This window comes from Melospiza melodia, unplaced genomic scaffold (assembly GCF_035770615.1).
Source record: "Melospiza melodia melodia isolate bMelMel2 unplaced genomic scaffold, bMelMel2.pri scaffold_336, whole genome shotgun sequence".
Classification (NCBI taxonomy): domain Eukaryota; kingdom Metazoa; phylum Chordata; class Aves; order Passeriformes; family Passerellidae; genus Melospiza; species Melospiza melodia.
The window spans coordinates 49,671-71,973 of NW_026948655.1; the positions used below are offsets into that span (position 1 = coordinate 49,671).

General features: G+C 54.7%; 3 protein-coding genes across 3 annotated transcripts in view; 2 read left to right on the plus strand and 1 right to left on the minus strand.

Moving 5' to 3' along the window:
* LOC134434222 (retinal guanylyl cyclase 1-like) overlaps positions 1-10,862 on the plus strand; it is a gene marked incomplete at its 5' end in the record, with an annotated part of 39,803 nt that extends 28,941 nt beyond the window's left edge. Inside the window, 6 exons of the mRNA XM_063182896.1 lie at positions 336-510; positions 1,584-1,682; positions 3,426-3,520; positions 6,791-6,876; positions 8,045-8,148; positions 10,334-10,862. Coding sequence (XP_063038966.1) covers positions 336-510; positions 1,584-1,682; positions 3,426-3,520; positions 6,791-6,876; positions 8,045-8,135 — 546 coding nt within the window. The remainder of the gene's footprint in view (positions 1-335; positions 511-1,583; positions 1,683-3,425; positions 3,521-6,790; positions 6,877-8,044; positions 8,149-10,333) is intronic.
* Positions 10,863-10,892: 30 nt separating this feature from the next.
* LOC134434221 (zinc finger HIT domain-containing protein 1-like) lies at positions 10,893-19,596 on the minus strand. Its single transcript, XM_063182895.1, has 5 exons — positions 19,534-19,596; positions 17,981-18,151; positions 14,009-14,088; positions 12,847-13,016; positions 10,893-11,583 (listed from the first exon to the last, which is right to left on the minus strand). The coding sequence occupies exons 1-5, from the start codon at positions 19,553-19,555 to the stop codon at positions 11,562-11,564; spliced, it is 465 nt and encodes a 154-aa protein (XP_063038965.1). The 5' UTR covers positions 19,556-19,596; the 3' UTR covers positions 10,893-11,561.
* Positions 19,597-19,904: 308 nt separating this feature from the next.
* LOC134434223 (basic salivary proline-rich protein 2-like) lies at positions 19,905-22,247 on the plus strand (the record flags this gene model as incomplete). The annotated part of the gene is made up of 6 exons (XM_063182899.1): positions 19,905-20,574; positions 21,022-21,084; positions 21,233-21,295; positions 21,419-21,481; positions 21,813-21,875; positions 22,189-22,247. Coding segments are annotated over exons 1-6 (981 nt in total), but the record flags the coding sequence as incomplete, so codon positions are not given.
* Between the last annotated feature and the right edge of the window lie 56 nt (positions 22,248-22,303).

Here is a 22,303-nt window from a genome sequence, read left to right on the forward strand (position 1 = left end):
GTCCCATAGAGCTGCTCAAGGTGGCCCCATGACCAAGGTGACCCCATAGAGCTGCTCAAGGTGGCCCCATGACCATGACCAAGGTGACCCCATGGTCACAGTCAAGGTGACCCCATGGCCACGACCAAGGTGTCCCCACGTCCATCCAAGCCCTGCCCTTCCATTGGCCACCACCACCAGCCACGCCCCCTCCCATTGCCCCGCCCAGCCCAGATGTTCCGCTCCCCACACCACCACCTCTTGGGCGCGTCCCGGTGGGCGTGTCCCGGTGGGCGTGTCCCGGCGGGCGTGTCCCGGTGGGCGTGCCCGCCCCCTGACCCCGCCCTCTCGGCCAGGTGGAGACCATCGGCGACGCCTACATGGTGGCCTCGGGGCTGCCCAAGCGCAACGGGAACCGGCACGCCGGCGAGATCGCCAACATGTCCCTGGACATCCTCAGCTCCGTGGGCACCTTCAAGATGCGCCACATGCCCGAGGTGCCCGTGCGCATCCGCATCGGGCTGCACTCGGGTACGGACACGCCCCCCGCGCCCCATTGGTCCGGCCGGACACGCCCCCCCACCCCCAACCAAACCACGCCCTGACACGCCCCAATGTGTTGGTCAAGGGTTGGGTGTGGCCAATGGTCAATGGGTCGTGGTGGGTGGGGCTTGGTGGTTGTGAGGTGCCTGGCCACGCCCATTGGTCACCCCCTTACAGGCCACGCCCACCCCGTGGCTGTTCATTGGGCACGCCCCTTCTTGGCCACGCCCCACTTGGCTAATGCTTAATGGTCACGCCCCTTTGTTGGTCAAGGGTTGGCCAATGGTCAATGGGTCCTGGTGGGTGGGGCTTGGTGGTTGTGAGGTGCCTGGCCACGCCCACCTCATGACTGTTCATTGGCCACGCCCCTTACAGGCCACGCCCACATCATGACTGTTAATTGGTCACTCCCTTACAGGCCACGCCCTCCTCATGGCTGTTCACTGGCCACACCCCTTCTTGGCCACGCCCCTGTGTTGGTCAAGTGTTGGGTGGTGGCCAATGGTCAATGGGTCATGGTGGGTGTGGCCACGCCTTTGGCCACGCCCATGGGTGACCCCCTTAGAGGCCACGCCCACCTCATGACTGTTCATTGGTCACACACTTTCTTGGCCACGCCCAACTTGGCCAACTGTCAATGGCCACGCCCCTGTGTTGGTCAAGGGTTGGCCAATGGTCAATGAGTCATGTTGGGTGTGGCCACGCCTTTGGCCACGCCCATTGGTCACGCCCTTACAGGCCCCGCCCACTTTGTGCTTGCAGAGTGCCCACACCCCACTTGACCACGCCCGACTTGGCCAACGCGGTCGTGATCCATTGGATCCATTTGGGCCAATCCCCTTCTGGGCCACGCCCCAAAGGCCACGCCCATTGTGACCACACCCTCATTGGCCACGCCCATCTATGACCGCACCCAACTTGGCCACGCCCAACTCCTTGGCCAACCCTCAACGCTCATCGCCTGTTGACCCAACCCCTTCCATGACCCCTCCTCCTTGTGACCCCGCCCCTTTGTGACCACGCCCCTTTGTGACCCCGCCCCTTTGTGACCACGCCCCCAGGGCCGTGCGTGGCGGGCGTGGTCGGGCTGACGATGCCGCGGTACTGCCTGTTCGGGGACACGGTGAACACGGCGTCGCGCATGGAGTCCACCGGCCTGCGTGAGTGTGACACCCGTGGGGACATGGGGACATGGACAGACACACGGACACGGGGACAGACACACGGACACGGGGACAGACACACGGACACGGACAGGGACACGGGGACAGGGATGGGGACACAGGGATGGGGACACGGGGACACATGGACAGGGGACACGGTGAGCACGGCGTCGCGCATGGAGTCCACCGGCCTGCGTGAGTGTGACACCCGTGGGGACACGGGGACATGGGGACAGACACACGGACACGGGGACAGACACACGGACAGGGACACGGGGACAGACACAGGGACATGGACATGGACACGGGGACAGGGATGGGGACACAGGGATGGGGACACGGGGACACATGGACAGGGGACACGGTGAGCACGGCGTCGCGCATGGAGTCCACCGGCCTGCGTGAGTGTGACACCCGTGGGGACATGGGGACACTGATGGGGACTGATGGGGACATGGGGACAGACACACGGACATGGACACGGGGACTGGGATGGGGACACAGGGATGGGGACATGGGGACACGGGGACACGGTGAACACGGCGTCGCGCATGGAGTCCACCGGCCTGCCTGAGTGTGACACCCATGGGGACAGGGGGACATGGACAGACACACGGACATGGACACGGGGACAGGGTTGGGGACACAGGGACATGGCTGGGGACATGGGGACAGACACAGGGACATGGACACACGGACATGGACAGGGACATGGGGACACGGGGACAGACACACGGACATGGACACGGGGACAGGGATGGGGACACAGGGACATGGACAGGGACATGGGGACAGACACACGGACAGGGACATGGACATGGGGACAGGGATGGGGACACGGGGACATGGACAGGGACATGGGGACAGACACACGGACAGGGACATGGACACGGGGACAGGGATGGGGACACAGGGACATGGACAGGGACATGGGGACAGACACACGGACAGGGACATGGACATGGGGACAGGGATGGGGACACGGGGACATGGCTGGGGACGTGGACAGACACACGGACATGGACACGGACACACGGACATGGACAGGGACATGGGGACAGGGACAGGGACACATCCATCAGCGGGTTTGAAAATTTGGGGTTTTGGGGGAATTTTTTTCTTTGGTTTTTTTGGGGATTTTTTGGGGTTTTTTTCTTTTTTTTTCTTTTTTTTTTTGAGGTTTTGGGGTTTTTTGGGGGGATTTTTTTCCTTTGTTTTTTTTGGGATTTTTTGGGGGGCAGGGGGCTTTGGGGATTTTTTGTGCACTTTGGGGTTTTTTTTTTGGGGGGGGGGTTTGGGTTTTTCTGAGGGGTTTTGGGACTTTTTGGGATTTTTGGGGGGGAGAGTGGGATTTTTCTGGAGTTTTTTTGGGGGTTTTTTTTGGTTTATTTTGGGGTTATTTTGGGGTTTTTTGGGGTTCCTTTTCCCCCAGCCTATCGCATCCACATGAACCAGCGCACTGGGGTCGGGGTCAGTTATGGGGTTTTTGGGGTGGATTTTTTTTGGTTTTTTGGGGGTTTTTTTTTGTCATTTTGGTTTATTTTGGGGTTTTTTGGGGTTCCTTTTCCCCCCAGCCTATCGCATCCACGTGAACCAGCGCACTGGGGTCGGGGTCAGTTATGGGGTTTTTGGGGTGGATTTTTTTTTTGTTTTTTGGGGTTTTGTTTTTTGTTATTTTGGGATTATTTTGGAGTTATTTTGGGGTTTTTTGGGGTTTTTTGGGGTTCCTTTTCCCCCCAGCCTATCGCATCCACGTGAACCAGCGCACGGTCGCCATCCTGCTCTCGCTGCAGGAGGGGTTCAAGGTCGACATCCGCGGCAAGACCGAGCTCAAGGTGAGCCCCAAAACGGCCCCAAAAAGGCAAAAAAAGCCCCAAAACTGACTGAAACCCCAAAACTGACTGAAACCCCAAACCTGCCCAAAAAAACTCCAAAAAAAAAAAAAACCTAAAACAACCCAAAATGGCCCCCAAATCACCCCAAAAACGCCTGGAAAGCCCCAAACAGAACCCCAAACCTGAAAAACCCCAAATACACCCCCAAAAAACCCCCAAAAAGCCCAAAATTGCATGAAAAACCCCAAATAGAACCCAAAAGAGCCTGAAAAAATCCCGAAAAAGCCCAAATCACCTCCAAAACCCCAAATAGAACCCAAAATGCCCGATAAACTGCCTGAAAAAACCCAAAAGAGCCAAAAACTGACTGAGACCCCAAATACAGCCCCAAAACACCTCCAAAAAATCCTAAAACAACCCAAAATGGCCCAAAAAACCCCAAACAAGCCCAAAACTGCCCAGAAAACCCCAAATAGACCCCGAAACGGCCCCAAACCACCCCAAAAACGCCTGAAAAGCCCCAAACAGAACCCAAAACCTGGAAAACCCCAAATACAACCCTAAAAAACTCCAAACCAGCCCAAAATTGCATGAAAAACCCCAAATACAGCCCAAAACAGCCCCTAAACCACGTGAAAAATCCCAAACAACCCAAACCCGCCCCAAAGCGCCCCAAAAATTCCTAAAACAACCCAAAATGGCCCAAAAAACCCAAATACGGCCCATAACTGACCCATAACTGACCCATAACTGACCCCATAACTGACCCGTAACTGACCCGTAACTGACCCATAACCGACCCTGACCCCATAACTGACCCATAACTGACCCCATAACTGACCCATAACTGACCCCATAACCGACCCTGACCCCATAACTGACCCATAACTGACCCAAAACTGACCCATAACTGACCCATAACTGACCCCATAACTGACCCCATAACTGACCCATAACTGACCCATAACTGACCCCATAACTGACCCATAACTGACCCATAACTGACCCATAACTGACCCCATAACTGACCCATAACTGACCCATAGCTGACCCAAAACTGACCCATAACTGACCCTGACCCCATAACTGACCCATAACTGACCCATAACTGACCCATAACCGACCCTGACCCCATAACTGACCCATAACTGACCCATAACTGACCCCATAACTGACCCATAACTGACCCTGACCCCATAACTGACCCTGACCCCATAACTGACCCATAACTGACCCATAACTGACCCATAACTGACCCCATAACTGACCCATAACTGACCCATCACTGACCCCATAACTGACCCCATAACTGACCCATAACTGACCCAAAACTGACCCCATAACTGACCCATAACTGACCCCATAACTGACCCCATAACTGACCCATAACTGACCCTGACCCCATAACTGACCCAAAACTGACCCATAACTGACCCATAACTGACCCCATAACTGACCCATAACTGACCCATAACTGACCCTGACCCCATAACTGACCCATAACTGACCCATAACTGACCCATAACTGACCCCATAACTGACCCATAACTGACCCATAACTGACCCATAGCTGACCCAAAACTGACCCATAACTGACCCTGACCCCATAACTGACCCATAACTGACCCAAAACTGACCCATAACCGACCCATAACTGACCCTGACCCCATAACTGACCCATAACTGACCCATAACTGACCCATAACTGACCCATAACTGACCCTGACCCCATAACTGACCCATAACTGACCCATAACTGACCCATAACTGACCCCATAACTGACCCATAACTGACCCATAACTGACCCATAGCTGACCCAAAACTGACCCATAACTGACCCATAACTGACCCATAACTGACCCATAACTGACCCCATAACTGACCCATAACTGACCCATAACTGACCCATAACTGACCCTGACCCCATAACTGACCCATAACTGACCCAAAACTGACCCATAACCGACCCATAACTGACCCTGACCCCATAACTGACCCATAACTGACCCCATAACTGACCCATAACTGACCCTGACCCCATAACTGACCCATAACTGACCCATAACTGACCCATAACTGACCCATAACTGACCCCATAACTGACCCATAACTGACCCATAACTGACCCATAACTGACCCAAAACTGACCCATAACTGACCCTGACCCCATAACTGACCCATAACTGACCCATAACTGACCCATAACTGACCCATAACCGACCCTGACCCCATAACTGACCCATAACTGACCCATAACTGACCCATAACTGACCCATAACTGACCCAAAACTGACCCCATAACTTACCCATAACTGACCCCATAACTGACCCGTAACTGACCCATAACTGACCCCATAACTGACCCATAACTGACCCCATAACTGACCCCATAACTGACCCAAAACTGACCCTGACCCCATAACTGACCCATAACTGACCCATAACTGACCCAAAACTGACCCCATAACTGACCCATAACTGACCCATAACTGACCCATAACTGACCCCATAACTGACCCATAACTGACCCCATAACTGACCCATAACTGACCCCATAACTGACCCCATAACTGACCCCATAACTGACCCATAACTGACCCATAACTGACCCCATAACTGACCCATAACTGACCCTGACCCCATAACTGACCCATAACTGACCCATAACTGACCCATAACTGACCCATAACCGACCCTGACCCCATAACTGACCCATAACTGACCCATAACTGACCCATAACTGACCCTGACCCCATAACTGACCCATAACTGACCCATAACTGACCCATAACTGACCCATAACCGACCCTGACCCCATAACTGACCCATAACTGACCCATAACTGACCCATAACTGACCCTGACCCCATAACCGACCCTGACCCCATAACTGACCCATAACTGACCCATAACTGACCCTGACCCTATAACTGACCCATAACTGACCCATAACTGACCCTGACCCAATAATCTATAGGGTAAAGGAGTGGAGAACGCCCATTGGCTGTGCCCCATAACTGACCCCATAACTGACCCTATAACCCCATAACTGACCCCATAACCCCATAACTGACCCCATAACCAACCCCATTGTTTATAGGATAAAGGAGTGGAGGACACCCATTGGCTGTGCCCCATAACTGACCCCATAACTGACCCTGACCCCATAACTGACCCCATAGCTGACCCTATAACCCCATAACTGACCCTATAACCCCATAACTGACCCATAACTGACCCATAACTGACCCTGACCCTATAAATCTGTAGGGTAAAGGAGTGGAGGACACCTATTGGCTCGTGGGCCGCGAGGGATTCACCAAACCCATCCCCACCCCCCCCGACCTCCTGCCGGGGTGAGTTATGGGGCCGGGTTTGGGGTCGGGGAGTTATGGGGTTATGGGGTGGGTTATGGGGCCGGGTGTGGGGTTATGGGGTCGGTTATGGGGTCGGTTATGGGGTTATGGGGTGTGGGGTTATGGAGTGTGGGGTTATGGGGTGGGTTATGGGGCCGGGTTTGGGGTCGGGGAGTTATGGGGTCAGGGAGTTATGGGGTTATGGGGTGGGTTATGGGGCCGGGTGTGGGGTTGGGGAGTTATGGGGTCGGGGAGTTATGGGGTTATGGGGTGGGTTATGGGGCCGGGTTTGAGGTCGGGGAGTTATGGGGTTATGGGGTCGGTTATGGGGCCGGGTGTGGGGTTATGGGGTCGGTTATGGGGTCGGTTATGGGGTTATGGGGTGTGGGGTTATGGAGTGTGGGGTTATGGGGTTGGTTATGGGGCCGGGTTTGGGGTCGGGGAGTTATGGGGTCGGGGAGTTATGGGGTTATGGGGTGGGTTATGGGGCCGGGTGTGGGGTTGGGGAGTTATGGGGTCGGGGAGTTATGGGGTTATGGGGTGGGTTATGGGGCCGGGTTTGGGGTCGGGGAGTTATGGGGTCAGAGAGTTATGGGGTTATGGGGTGGGTTATGGGGCCGGGTTTGAGGTCGGGGAGTTATGGGGTCAGGGAGTTATGGGGCCGGGTGTGAGGTTATGGGGTGTGGAGTTATGGGGTTATGGGGTCGGTTATGGGGCCGGGTGTGGGGTTATGGGGTGTGGAGTTATGGGGTTATGGGGTCGGTTATGGGGTTATGGGGTCGGTTATGGGGCCGGGTGTGGGGTTATGGGGTGTGGAGTTATGGGGTTATGGGGTCGGTTATGGGGTTATGGGGTGTGGGGTTATGGGGTGTGGGGTTATGGGGTGCGGAAGATCCCCCCAAATCCCAAAACCCTCCCCCCAAAATCCCCCAAATTTGCCCCAAATCCCAACAAAAAACCCCAAAATCCCCCGAATTTGCCCCAAATCCCCCTAAAATCCCCGAATTTCCCCCAAATCCCAGAAATCCCCCGCAAAAAACCCCAAAATCGCCCGAATTCCACCTGCAAATCCCAAAAATCCCCCCCAAAACCCCAAAATCATCCGAATTTCCCCCAAATTCCCCCCCAAAAACCCCAAAATGGCCGGAATTGGCCCCAAACCCCGCAGTGCGAGCAACCACGGGATCAGCCTGGACGAGATCCCGGCCGAGCGGCGCCGGAAGTTGGAGAAGGCGCGGCCGGGCCAGGTGCTGAAATAGCCCCGCCCACCAGGTGAGCAGGCCACGCCCACTGCCGCAAACCCCGCCCACATTGGGCTCCTCCCATTGTGTGAGCATGTACATAAACCCCGCCCCCAACGGGCCACAACCAATGCATTAGAATAGATATAAGCCCCGCCCACCAGGTGAGCAGGCCACGCCCACCGCCACAAACCCCGCCCACATTGAGCCCCGCCCATTGTGTGAGCATGTACATAAACCCCGCCCCCAACGGGCCACAACCAATGCATTAGAATAGATATAAGCCCCGCGCACCAGGTGAGAAGGCCACGCCCACTGCCGCAAACCCCGCCCACATTGGGCTCCTCCCATTGTGTGAGCATGTACATAAACCCCGCCCCCAACGGGCCACAACCAATGCATTAGAATAGATATAAGCCCCGCCCACCAGGTGAGAAGGCCACGCCCACCGCCACAAACCCCGCCCACATTGAGCCCCGCCCATTGTGTGAGCATGTACATAAACCCCGCCCCCAACGGGCCACAACCAATGCATTAGAATAGATATAAGCCCCGCCCACCAGGTGAGAAGGCCACGCCCACCGCCACAAACCCCGCCCACATTGAGCCCCGCCCATTGTGTGAGCATGTACATAAACCCCGCCCCCAACGGGCCACAACCAATGCATTAGAATAGATATAAGCCCCGCCCACCAGGTGAGAAGGCCACGCCCACCGCCACAAACCCCGCCCACATTGAGCTCCTCCCATTGTGTGAGCATGTACATAAACCCCGCCCCCAACGGGCCACAACCAATGCATTAGAATAGATATAAGCCCCGCCCACCAGGTGAGCAGGCCACGCCCACTGCCACAAACCCCGCCCACATTGAGCTCCTCCCATTGTGTGAGCATGTACATAAACCCCGCCCCCAACGGGCCACAACCAATGCATTAGAATAGATATAAGCCCCGCCCACCAGGTGAGAAGGCCACGCCCACTGCCGCAAACCCCGCCCACATTGAGCTCCTCCCATTGTGTGAGCATGTACATAAACCCCGCCCCCAACGGGCCACAACCAATGCATTAGAATAGATATAAGCCCCGCCCACCAGGTGAGAAGGCCACGCCCACCGCCACAAACCCCGCCCACATTGAGCCCCACCCATTGGGTCAGGAAGGATATAAACCCCTGCCCCCATTAGGCCACACCCATTGGGCGAGCAGGCACAGAAACCCCGCCCCCAACGGGCCACACCCACTGCATTAGAATAGATATAAACCCCGCCCACCAGGTGAGCAGGCCACGCCCGTCGTGATAAACTCCGCCTACATTGAGCCCCACCCATTGGATAAGTAGTGAAATAAACCCCGCCCCCAATTAGGCCACACCCACTGGGTTAGACTGACACAAACCCCGCCCCCAATAGGCCACACTCACTGTGTTAGAAAGGACATAAACCCCGCCCACCAGGTGAGCAGGCCACACCCACCACCACAACCCTGCCCCCAATAGGCCACACCTACTGCATTAAAATAACAAAAGCCCCACCCACATTGAGCCCCACCCATGCAGTGAGCAAGGATATAAGCCCCGCCCCAATAGGCCACACCCACTGCATTAAAATAACAAAAGCCCTGCCCACATTGAGCCCCACCCATCCAGTGAACAGGGATATAAGCCCCGCCCCAATAGGCCACACCCACTGCATTAGAATACCACAAACCCCGCCCACCAAGTGAATCAGGCCACACCCAAAGGCAGAAATCCCACCCCCGTGGAGCCCCGCCCATGTAGTGAGCAAGGAGATAAACCCCACCCCCATTAGGCCACGCCCATTGGGTTAGAAAGTAAATAACCACACCCCCATTAGGCCACACCCACCAGGAGAGCAGGACACACCCAGTGGGTAAAGCCCCGCCCCCAATAGGCCACACGCACTGGGTTAGAATAGAGATAAACCCCGCCCCAATTAGGCCACACCCACAAGGAGAGAAAACAAACAATCCCCACCCCCACGGGGCCACGCCCATCAGGTGAGAAAGAAAATAAGCCCAGCCCCATTAGGCCACACCCACCAGAAGAGTCTGGACATGCCCACTAAGAAAGCCCCACCTCCTGCTAAGAGCCAGAGACCACGCCCTCCCCTGGCCACGCCCCTCTCTGGGTCAGACCCACCCCCTTCCCGTCACCTGTCCCCTCCCCCAGCTCATTTGCATCTCATTATCCCCACAGCTGCAGGCCGCCTCGCCCCGCCCCAGAGGGGCGGAGCCAATGCTGATTGGCCGCCGAGGGACTTTGCCCTGGTGACATCACAGGAGGCGGAGCCTGGGCAGCACAAGGGGATTTGGGGGCGGGGCCTGGACCAAAGGGGCGGGGCTTGGACCAAAAGGATAGGACGTGGCTCAGGGGGTGGGGCTTGACCCTAAAGGGGGCATGGCTTGAATTTGTGGGTGGGGCTTTGCCCTAAAAGGGGCGTGGCTAAGCCAGAAGTAGGCGGGTGTTGTATTTATGGGCGTGGCTTGATCCCGGGGCGGGGCCCCAGCAGCCATAAAGGGGCGGAGCCCTCAGGGAATGTTCATCCAATCAGATCTCAGGGCGGCCATCTTGGGCCAATGGTGGTGCAGCTCCGCCCTCAAGGGGCGGGGTCGCTGTTCCCGCTCGTTTCTCCCGGATTTTTTCCCGATTTTCCCGGATTTTCCCCCAAATTCCCGAGGCCCCGCCCCCTCCCCCAGGCCCCACCCCCTCTCCTGTAGCTCCTCCCACCTCCTCCAAATAAAGTCGATCCCAAAGATTTTGGTAGGAAAAATTCGGCTTTTGGTTCAAACCGGGCCCGGTCGCCATCTTGGGAGTGGGAGGGGCCATGGCGGCCATTTTGTGGGCATGGTCATGGCGACCATTTTGTGGATGTGGCCGTGGTTGCCATTTGTGGGAGGGGCCATGGCAGCCATTTTGTGGGCATGGCCATGGTGGCCATTTTGTGGGAGGGGCCATGGCGGCCATCTTATGCTGGAGCCATGGCAACCATTTTGTGGGAGATTCAATGGCAGCCATTTTGTGGGTGGGGCCATGGCAGTCATTTTGTGGGCATGGTCATGGCAGCCATCTTGGGGGTGGGACCATGGCAGCCATTTTGTGGGTGGGGCCATGGCAGCCATCTTGGGGGTGTGGTCATAGCTTCCATTTTTGGGGGTGTGGCCATGTTGAGGGTGGAGCCAAGGCAGCCATTTTGGGGGTACAGCCATGGTGGCCATTTTGGGGTGGGACCACGGCAGCCATTTTGGGGGTATGGCCATGACGGCCATCTTGGGGGCGGAGTCACAGCAGCCATCTTGGGGGTGGAGCCACGGCGGCCATTTTAGGAGTGGGACCAAACAAAGATGCGCTCACGGAGGCCATATCCGGGTGACATCATGGCAGCCATATTGTGGGCGTGGCCACACCCGCCATATTGGGGGCGGGGTCACACCGTCCACTTCAGGCACCTGCGGGGAAGGGGAGGGAAAGGTCAGGGGTCAGCAGGGTGAGACCCCTCCCCACTAAAAACTGGGGGATCCCAGTTTTCCCCATTTCCGTCATTTTTCCCCTTTTTTCCCCTTTTTCCCAATTTTGCCAATGTTTCCCAGTTTTTTACCTTTTTTCCCTGTTTGTCACATTTTCCCTTGCATTTTTCCTATTTTCCCAGGAATTGTTCCCATTTTCTTGGGTTTTTTCCCATTTTTAAAATATTTTTTTTATTTTCCTGGGTTTTTCCCTTTTTCTACAAAGTTTTCTCTCTGACTTTCTCATTTTTACCAAGTTTCTACCATTTCTTCCTGTTTCCCCATTTTCCTGATTTTTTTTTCTCATTTTTACCATGGTTTTTCCCACTTTTCCACCATTTTTAAACTTTTTTTTTCCTGATTTCCAGTTTTCCCAATTTCTTCCCATTCTGCCATATTTTTTCTCATTTTTTTGTTGATTTTCTCTTCTTTTTTCTGTTTTTCCCCCTTTTTTTCCATTTTTTTCCATTTTTGTGGTTTTGTCCCCATTTTTTTGTTGGTTTTCCTATGTTCCCATTTCCCCCCCGCTTTTCTTGGGTTCTTTTCCCATTTTTCCCCCATTTTTTGGCCATTTCCCCCAATTTTCTTCTGTTTTTTCCCTTTTTTTCTTTTTCCCAGTTCTCCCCAGGCTTTTCCACATTTTTACTGGATTTTTTCCCATTTTTTATTGGTTTTCCCATTTTCCCCCCATCTTTCCTGCTGTTTTTCCCTTTTTCTTTTTGCTGTTTATTCCCCATTTTTCACAATTTTTTTCCCATTTATTCACCATTTTCCTATTTTTTTGCTCTTTTTTCCATTCTCCTGGGGTATTTTCCCATTTCTTGTTGGCTTTGCCACCTTCCCAGTTTTTCCCCGTTTTTCTTTTTTTTTTCCCCTTTTTTGGGCCTTTTTTCCCCATTTTTTCACTGTTTTTTCACCATTTTTCCCAGTTTTCTGAGCTGGTGTCCTGGTGGGTGCCCAGGCAGGGTGTGCAGCAGTACCTGGCCCCGCAGGTGACGCAGGTGTGTCCCCAAACCCATTTTTGGGCCGTTTTCCCCCATTTTTGGGCCATTTTCCCCCATTTTTGGGCCGTTTTCCCCCATTTTTGGGCCATTTTCCCCCATTTTTGGGCCATTTTCCCCCATTTTTGGGCCATTTTCCCCCATTTTTGGGCCGTTTTTCCCCATTTTTTCACTGTTTTTTCCCGTTTTCTCCCTGTTTCCTGACCTGGTGTCCTGGTGGGTGCCCAGGCAGCGTGTGCAGCAGTACCTGGCCCCGCAGGTGACGCAGGTGTAGCCCGAGGGGAAGCCGCAGACGGCGCAGAAATGGCGCTGGGGCAGCCGGGACGGGGCGGCCCCGGCCGAGACGTAATTGGGGCCCTCAGCTGCACTCAGGTTCTGAAAGGGTTAAAATATAAAATTCTGACCCAAAACTCCAGAATTCAGGACAAAACTCCAGCCCCAAAATCCACCTCAAAAATCCAGCTTAAAATCCAAAATTCAGCCCCAAAATCCAGCCCAAAAATCCAGAATTCAGCGTGGGGCCCTCAGCTGCACTCAGGTTCTGAAGGGGTTAAAATATAATATTCTGACCCAAAATGCCAGAATTCAGCCCCAAAATCTGCCCCCAAAATCCAGCCCCAAAATCCAGGTTGAAGTCCAAAATTCAGCCCCAAGATTCAGCCCCAAATTCAGATGAAAATCCAAAATTCAGCCCCAAATTCAGATGAAAATCCAAAATTCACTCCCAAAATCCAGCCCAAAAATCGAGAATTCAGTGCGGGGCACTCGGCTGCACTCGGATTCTGAAGGGGTTAAAATAGAAAATTCTGACCCAAAATTCCAGAATTCAGAACAAAACTCCAGGCCCCAAAATCCAGGCTGAAATTCAAAATTCTGACCCAAAATCCAACCCAAAACCCCAGAATTTAGACCCAATATCCAAAATCAGCTCAAAATCCAGAACTGAGACCCAAAATCAGTCCCAAAAATTCCAGAATTTAGACCAAAAATCCAGCCCCAAAATGCAGGTTGAAATCCAAAATTCAGCCCCAAAATCAGCCCTAAAATCCAGCTTAAAATCCAAAATTCAGCCCCCAAATCCACCTCCAAATAATCCAGATTCAAATCCAAAAATTCACTCCCGAAATCCAGTTTAAAACTCAAAGATTCAGTTCCAAAATCCAAGCCCAAATTATCTGAAATTCCCTCAAACCACCCCCAAATCCCCCAAAATATTTAAAAATCCCCTAAATCTCCTTTTACTCTCCAAAATCCCCTCTGACCTCCCAAAATCCTCAAAAATCCCCCAAAATCACCCCCAAATTTCCCAAATTTCCTCAAATTTCTCCCAAATTCCCCAAAATTTCCCCAAATTTCCCCATCCCCACCTGCTCCTCCAGCAGGGCCTGGAAGTTTTTGCGGAAGCGCAGCTTGAAATGATCCCCTCGAGTTTTCTTCTTCTTCTTGCCTAGGAAAAAACCCAAAATTCAGCCCAAAATTCACCCCAAAATCCAGATATGAACCCCAAAGTTCTGCTCCCAAAATCCAGATTTCAACCCCAAAATTCTGCTCTCAAAATCCAGATTTCAACCCCAAAAATTCCAGCCCAAAATTCACCCCAAAATCCAGATATGAATCCCAAAGTTCTGCTCCCAAAATCCAGATTTCAACCCCAAAATTCCCAAAATTTCAGCCCAAAATTCACCCCAAAAATCCAACCCCAAAATTCAGCCCCAAATCCAGATTTGAACCCCAAAATCCAGATTTCAACCCCAAAATTCTGCTCCCAAAATCCAGATTTCAACCCCAAAATTTCAGCCTAAAATTCACCCCAAAATCCAACCCCAAATCCAGATTTCAACCCCAAAATTCAGCCCAAAATCCAGATCTCAACCCCAAAATTCTGCTCCCAAAATCCAGATTTCAACCCCAAAATTCAACCCAAAATTTAGTGAAAAATGCAAAATTCTGCCCCAAATTCAGCTCAAAATCTGATCCCAAATCTAAAATCCACTCCAACGCCAAATTCAGCCACAAATCCAGAATTCAAGCCCAAAATCAGCCCCAAACTGCAAAATTCAACCCCAAAATCCAATTAAAATGCAAAATTCAGCCCCAAAATCCAGAATTCAGCCCCAAAATCAGCGAAAAATGCAAAATTCTGCCCCAAATCTCAGCCTGAATCCAGCCCCAAATCCACTCCAAAATCCAGATTTCTGTCCCAAATCCTGAATTCAGCTCCAAAATCAGCCCCAAATTCAGCAAAAACTGCAAAATTCAATTCTAAAATCCAATTAAAATAAAAAATTCAGCCCCAAAATCCCCTTTAAAGCCCCCAAATCCCTTTAAATGCCCCAATCCCAGCCCAGTTTGGCCCAGTTTGTCCCAGTTTGTCCCGGTTCAGCCCAGTTCAGCCCAGTTTGTCCCGGTTCAGCCCGGTACCGGTCTCGGTGCTGTCGCTGAAGTTCCGGAGCCGTTTCCCAGCCCAGGACCCCCCAAACCCTATTGAACCCCCCAAATCCCCTTTGAACCCCCCAATTCCGGTTCCCTCTGGCCCAGTTTGTCCCAGTTTGTCCCAGTTTGTCCCAGTTCAGCCCAGTTTGTCCCGGTTCAGCCCGGTACCGGTCTCGGTGCTGTCGCTGAAGTTGGGGAGCCCCAATACCCCCACAGAACCCCCCAAATCCTATTTAAACTCCCCAATCCCGGTTCCCTCTGTCCCAGTTTGTCCCAGTTTGTCCCAGTTTGTCCCAGTTTGTCCCAGTTCAGCCCGGTTGGGCCCGGTACCGGTCTCGGTGCTGTCGCTGAAGTTCGGGAGCCGTTTCCCAGCCCAGGACCCCCCAAATCCCCTTTGAACCCCCCAGTCCCGGTTCCCTCAGTCCCAGTTTGTCCCAGTTTGTCCCAGTTTGTCCCAGTTTGTCCCAGTTTGTCCCGGTACCGGTCTCGGTGCTGTCGCTGAAGTTCGGGAGCCGTTTCCCAGCCCAGGACCCCCCAAACCCCTTTAAACCCTCCCAAACCTCCCAATCCCGGTTCCCTCTGTCCCAGTTTGTCCCAGTTTGTCCCAGTTTGTCCCAGTTTGTCCCGGTTGGGCCCGGTACCGGTCTCGGTGCTGTCGCTGAAGTTGGGGAGCCGTTTCCCAGCCCAGGACCCCCCAAACCCCTTTAAACCCTCCCAAACCTCCCAATCCCGGTTCCCTCAGTCCCAGTTTGTCCCACTTTATCCCAGTTTGTCCCAGTTCAGCCCGGTACCGGTCTCGGTGCTGTCGCTGAAGTTGGGGAGCCCCAAAACCCCCAGAGAACCCCCCAAATCCCCTTTGAACCTCCCCAAAACCCTCCCAAACCCCCCAGTCCCGGTTTCCTCAGTCCCAGTTTGTCCCAGTTTGTCCCAGTTCAGCCCGGTACCGGTCTCGGTGCTGTCGCTGAAGTTCCGGAGCCGTTTCCCAGCCCAGGACCCCCCAAACCCCTTTAAACCCCCCCAAACCTCCCAATCCCGGTTCCCTCTGTCCCAGTTTGTCCCAGTTTGTCCCAGTTTGTCCCAGTTCAGCCCGGTACCGGTCTCGGTGCTGTCGCTGAAGTTCGGGAGCCGTTTCCCAGCCCAGGACCCCCCAAATCCCCTTTGAACCCCCCAGTCCCGGTTCCCTCAGTCCCAGTTTGTCCCAGTTTGTCCCAGTTTGTCCCAGTTTGTCCCAGTTTGTCCCGGTACCGGTCTCGGTGCTGTCGCTGAAGTTCGGGAGCCGTTTCCCAGCCCAGGACCCCCCAAACCCCTTTAAACCCTCCCAAACCTCCCAATCCCGGTTCCCTCTGTCCCAGTTTGTCCCAGTTTGTCCCAGTTTGTCCCAGTTTGTCCCAGTTTGTCCCAGTTCAGCCCAGTTTGTCCCGGTTCAGCCCGGTACCGGTCTCGGTGCTGTCGCTGAAGTTGGGAGCCCCAATACCCCCACAGAACCCCCCAAATCCTATTTAAACTCCCCAATCCCGGTTCCCTCTGTCCCAGTTTGTCCCAGTTTGTCCCAGTTTGTCCCAGTTTGTCCCGGTTCAGCCCGGTACCGGTCTCGGTGCTGTCGCTGAAGTTCCGGAGCCGTTTCCCAGCCCAGGACCCCCCAAACCCTATTGAACCCCCCCAAAATCCTCTTTGAACCCCCCAATCCCGGTTCCCTCTGTCCCAGTTTGTCCCAGTTTGTCCCAGTTTGTCCCAGTTCAGCCCGGTACCGGTCTCGGTGCTGTCGCTGAAGTTCCAGAGCCGTTTCCCAGCCCAGGACCCCCCAAACCCCTTTAAACCCTCCCAAACCTCCCAATCCCGGTTCCCTCTGTCCCAGTTTGTCCCACTTTATCCCAGTTTGTCCCAGTTCAGCCCGGTACCGGTCTCGGTGCTGTCGCTGAAGTTCCGGAGCCGTTTCCCAGCCCAGGACCCCCCAAACCCTATTGAACCCCCCCAAAATCCTCTTTGAACCCCCCAATCCCGGTTCCCTCTGTCCCAGTTTGTCCCAGTTTGGCCCAGTTCAGCCCGGTTGGGCCCGGTACCGGTCTCGGTGCTGTCGCTGAAGTTCGGGAGCCGTTTCCCAGCCCAGGACCCCCCAAACCCCTTTAAACCCTCCCAAACCTCCCAATCCCGGTTCCCTCTGTCCCAGTTTGTCCCAGTTTGTCCCAGTTTGTCCCAGTTTGTCCCAGTTTGTCCCAGTTCAGCCCAGTTTGTCCCGGTTCAGCCCGGTACCGGTCTCGGTGCTGTCGCTGAAGTTGGGGAGCCCCAATACCCCCACAGAACCCCCCAAATCCCCTTTGAACCTCCCCAAAACCCTCCCAAACCCCCCAATCCCGGTTCCCTCAGTCCCAGTTTGTCCCAGTTTGTCCCAGTTTGTCCCAGTTCAGCCCGGTTCAGCCCGGTACCGGTCTCGGTGCTGTCGCTGAAGTTCCGGAGCCGTTTCCCAGCCCAGGACCCCCCAGACCCCTTTAAACCCCCCCAAATCCCCCAATCCCGGTTCCCTCTGTCCCAGTTTGGCCCAGTTTGTCCCAGTTTGTCCCAGTTTGTCCCAGTTCAGCCCAGTTTGTCCCGGTTCAGCCCGGTACCGGTCTCGGTGCTGTCGCTGAAGTTGGGGAGCCCCAATACCCCCACAGAACCCCCCAAATCCTATTTAAACTCCCCAATCCCGGTTCCCTCTGTCCCAGTTTGTCCCAGTTTGTCCCAGTTTGTCCCAGTTTGTCCCAGTTCAGCCCGGTTCAGCCCGGTACCGGTCTCGGTGCTGTCGCTGAAGTTCCGGAGCCGTTTCCCAGCCCAGGACCCCCCAAATCCCCTTTGAACCCCCCAATCCCGGTTCCCTCTGTCCCAGTTTGTCCCAGTTTGTCCCAGTTTGTCCCGGTTCAGCCCGGTACCGGTCTCGGTGCTGTCGCTGAAGTTGGGGAGCCGTTTCCCGGGCCGGGGCAGCCCCGCCTGTGGATCGTCGCCGAAGTTGTCGTTCTCCAGCGCCTCGAGCTGCCGGTGCAGGCGCCGCTGCCGCGCCGGAGCGTCCAGGACGCGCCGGGGACCCCCCTCGGGAACGCGGGCTGGGGGTGAAAGGGTTAAAATTCGGGCGTCCCCAAATTTGGAGGAATTTACCCCAAAAAATCAGGAATTTATTAAAAAAAAAATGGAGCGTTTCGACGAAAAAATGGGGAAGTTATGCCCAAAAAATCCGGGAATTCAGCTCTAAAAAAGTGGATTTATGCCGGAAAATTGGGGAATTTATCCCAAAAAATTCAGGGATTTAACCCAAAAAAATGGGGAATTTAGCCCCAAAAGATGGGGAATTTATCCTGAAAAAACTGGGAATTTATCTCAAAAAAAACGGGAATTTAACCCCAAAATATCGGGAATTTGCCATTAAAAAACTGGGAATTTAACCCCAAAATATCGGGAATTTAGCCTCAAGAAATCAGGAATTCACCCCAAAAAATCAGGAATTTTTATAAAAAAATGGAGCGTTTAGACCAACAAATGGGGAATTTGTGCCCAAAAAATCCGGGAATTCAGCTCTAAAAAAGTGAGGAATTTACGCTCTAAAAATCAGGAGCTCGCCGTTTAAAAAAAAAATGGGAAATTTATCCCGGAAAATTCAGGGATTTAACCCAAAAAAATGGGGAATTTAGCCCCAAAAGATGGGGAATTTATCCTGAAAAAACTGGGAATTTATCTCAAAAAAACCGGGAATTTAACCCCAAAATATCGGGAATTTAGCCTCAAGAAATCAGGAATTCACCGCAAAAAATCAGGAATTTATATAAAAAAAATGGAGCGTTTAGACCAACAAATGGGGAATTTGTGCCCAAAAAATCCGGGAATTCAGCTCTAAAAAAGTGAGGAATTTACGCTCTAAAAATCAGGAGCTCGCCGTTTAAAAAAAAAATGGGAAATTTATCCCGGAAAATTGGGGAATTTATCCTCAAAAATTCGGGGATTTACCTCCGAAAAATGGTGAACCCCCGAACCGACCCCGGGACCCCAAAATCAACCCCAGGACCCCCAAAATCAACACTGGGACGCCCGAACCGACCCCGGGACCCCCAAAATCAACCCCGGGACCCCAAAATCAACCCCGGGACCCCCAAAATCAACCCCAGGACCCCCGAATCGACCCCGGGACCCCCAAAATCGACCCCGGGCACCCCAAAATCAACCCCGGGACCCCCGAATCGACCCCGGGACCCCCAAAATCAACCCCGGGACCCCCGAATCGAACCTGAGACCCCCAAAATCAACACTGGGACCCCCGAATCAACCCGGGACCCAAAATCAACACCGGGACCCCCGAATCGAACCTGAGACCCCCAAAATCAACACTGGGACCCCCAAAATCAACACTGGGACCCCCGAATCAACCCGGGACCCAAAATCAAACCCGGGACCCCCAAAATCAAGCCCGGGACCCCCCGCGCCCCTCCCCCCTCACCCGACGTTTTCTTCTCCCCCATCGTGAGGCGACTTCCGGTCGCCCGCCCTTCACTTCCGCCCTCTCCGCCGCCGCTTCCGCTCCCCGCCCCGCCCCGCTTCCGCCCTCACCTTCCGCCGCCATCTTGAGCGCGGCGCGGAAGCCCCGCCCCCTTTTCGCCATATTTGGTGCGGCGCCGAGGAAGCCACGCCCATTTTCGCGTTCCTGGCAACGTGGCAATTCGGCTCTGGCCACGCCCCTCGGCGCTGATTGGTCGGGAGGGCGGAGGGGTAGGCGGGGATTAGAGGAGAGGGCGGAGATGCGGGCGGGGATTGGCTGAGGCCCGGGGGGAGGGCACGCCCCCTCCCGCTAAGCCACGCCCCCCACGCGCCATGGCCGCGCTCGCGCTGCCGCTGCTGCTGCTGCTGCTGCTGGGGAGCCCCAAAACCGCCCAAAACTGCCCCAAAATTCCCCAAAACTGCCCCGGGAACCCCCCCGGGAGCCCCCCAGGGACCCCCCAGAACTGCCCCGAAATTCCCCAAAATTGCCCCGAAATTCCGCCCGAAATTCCCCCAAATTGCCTCAAAGACTCCCAAAATTGCCCCAAAAACTCCCAAAATCGCCCCGAAATATCCCAAAATTGCCCCGAAATCCCCCCCGGGACCCCCCAAAATTGCCCCGAAATTTCCCCCGAGACTGAGCCCGAAATTCCCCAAAATTGCCCTGAAAACTCCAAAAATTGCCCTGAAAACTCCGAAAATTGCCCCAAAAATCACGAAAATTGCCCCAAAATCCCTCCCGGGATCAACTCCGGGGCTGACCCCAAAACCCTCCAAAATTGTCCCAAAAATCCTCAAAATTGTCCCGAAAACTCCCAAAAGTTCCATGAAAATTCCCAAAATTGCCCCGAAAATTCCCAAAATTGCCCCAAAACCGAGCCCGGGGTGGAGCCCGGGAGCTCCTCAGGGAGTGACCCCGAAAATGCCGAAATTTGTCCCAAAAATTGCCCCAAAAATGGCGAAAATTGCCCCGAAATTGAGCCCGGGATGGAGCCTGAGGATGGTGAGTGGGGGAGGGGCGGGGGAGGGGGCAGCGGGAGGGGTCAAAGGTCAGGGGGAGGGGTCAGTGGTCAGTGGGAGGGGTCAAAGGTCAGTGGAAGGAAGCAGGGGTCACTCAGAGGTCACTCAGTGGTCACTCGGTGGTCACTCATGGGTCAGGGGTCACTCAGTGGTCACTCAGTGGTCACTCAGTGGTCAGTGGTCACTCCCTGGTCACTCAGTGGTCACTGGTCAGTGTCACTCAGCGGTCACTCACTGGTTATTGGTTAGTGCTCAGTGGTCACTCATTGGTCACTGGGGTTGGGTCAGTGGTCACTCAGTGGTCACTCGGTGGTCACTCAGGGTCAGTGGTCACTCAGTGGTCACTCAGTGGTCACTCAGGGTCAGTGGTCACTCAGGGTCAGTGGTCACTCAGTGGTCACTCAGTGGTCACTCAGTGGTCACTCCGCAGGTCTCCTGGTGCTCACGGTGGCCACAGAGGTCACCGATGGCTCCTCAGCGCTCACTGGGGTGGGTCAGTGGTCACTCAGCACTCACTCACTGGTCAGTGGTCACTCACTGGTCAGTGGTCACTCAGGGTCAGTGGTCACTCACTGGTCAGTGGTCACTCAGGGTCACTCAGGGTCAGTGGTCAGTGGTCACTCAGTGGTCACTCTCGGCAGGTCTCCTGGTGCTCACGGTGGCCACAGAGGTCACCGATGGCTCCTCAGCGCTCACTGGGGTGGGTCAGTGGTCACTGGGGTGGGTCAGTGGTCACTCATTGATTACACAGCGGTCAGTCACTGGTCAGTGGTCACTCAGTGGTCACTCAGTGGTCACTCAGTGGTCACTCAGTGGTCACTCCGCAGGTCTCCTGGTGCTCACGGTGGCCACAGAGGTCACCGATGGCTCCTCAGCGCTCACTGGGGTGGGTCAGTGGTCACTCAGCGGTCACTCACTGGTCAGTGGTCACTCACTGGTCAGTGGTCACTCAGGGTCAGTGGTCACTCACTGGTCAGTGGTCACTCAGGGTCACTCAGTGGTCACTCAGTGGTCACTCAGGGGTCAGTGGTCACTCGGTGGTCACTCTCGGCAGGTCTCCTGGTGCTCACGGTGGCCACAGAGGTCACCGATGGCTCCTCAGCGCTCACTGGGGTGGGTCAGTGGTCACTCAGTGGTCACTCACTGGTCAGTGGTCACTCGGTGGTCACTCAGGGTCAATCAGTGGTCACTCGGTGGTCACTCAGTGGTCACTCTGTGCAGGTCTCCTGGTGCTCACGGTGGCCACAGAGGTCACCGATGGCTCCTCGGTGCTCACTGGGGTGGGTCAGTGGTCACTCAGCACTCACTCACTGGTCAGTGGTCACTCAGGGTCAGTGGTCACTCACTGGTCAGTGGTCACTCAGGGTCACTCAGTGGTCACTCAGTGGTCACTCAGGGGTCAGTGGTCACTCGGTGGTCACTCTCGGCAGGTCTCCTGGTGCTCACGGTGGCCACAGAGGTCACCGATGGCTCCTCAGCGCTCACTGGGGTGGGTCAGTGGTCACTCAGCGGTCACTCACTGGTCAGTGGTCACTCGGTGGTCACTCAGGGTCACTCAGTGGTCACTCGGTGGTCACTCAGTGGTCACTCTGTGCAGGTCTCCTGGTGCTCACGGTGGCCACAGAGGTCACCGATGGCTCCTCAGCGCTCACTGGGGTGGGTCAGCGGTCACTCATTGATTACACAGTGGTCACTCACTGGTCAGTGGTCAA

Coding starts and splice junctions, on each gene's coding strand:
- LOC134434221 (XM_063182895.1), bottom strand. CDS start 19,555: ATGGGGGAGAAGAAAACGTCGG. Junction 13,017..14,008: donor AGGCCCTGCTGGAGGAGCAG/GTGGGGATGGGG, acceptor TAACCCTTTCAG/AACCTGAGTGCAGCTGAGGG. Junction 11,584..12,846: donor GGCACCCACCAGGACACCAG/GTCAGGAAACAG, acceptor CCTTCCCCGCAG/GTGCCTGAAGTGGACGGTGT.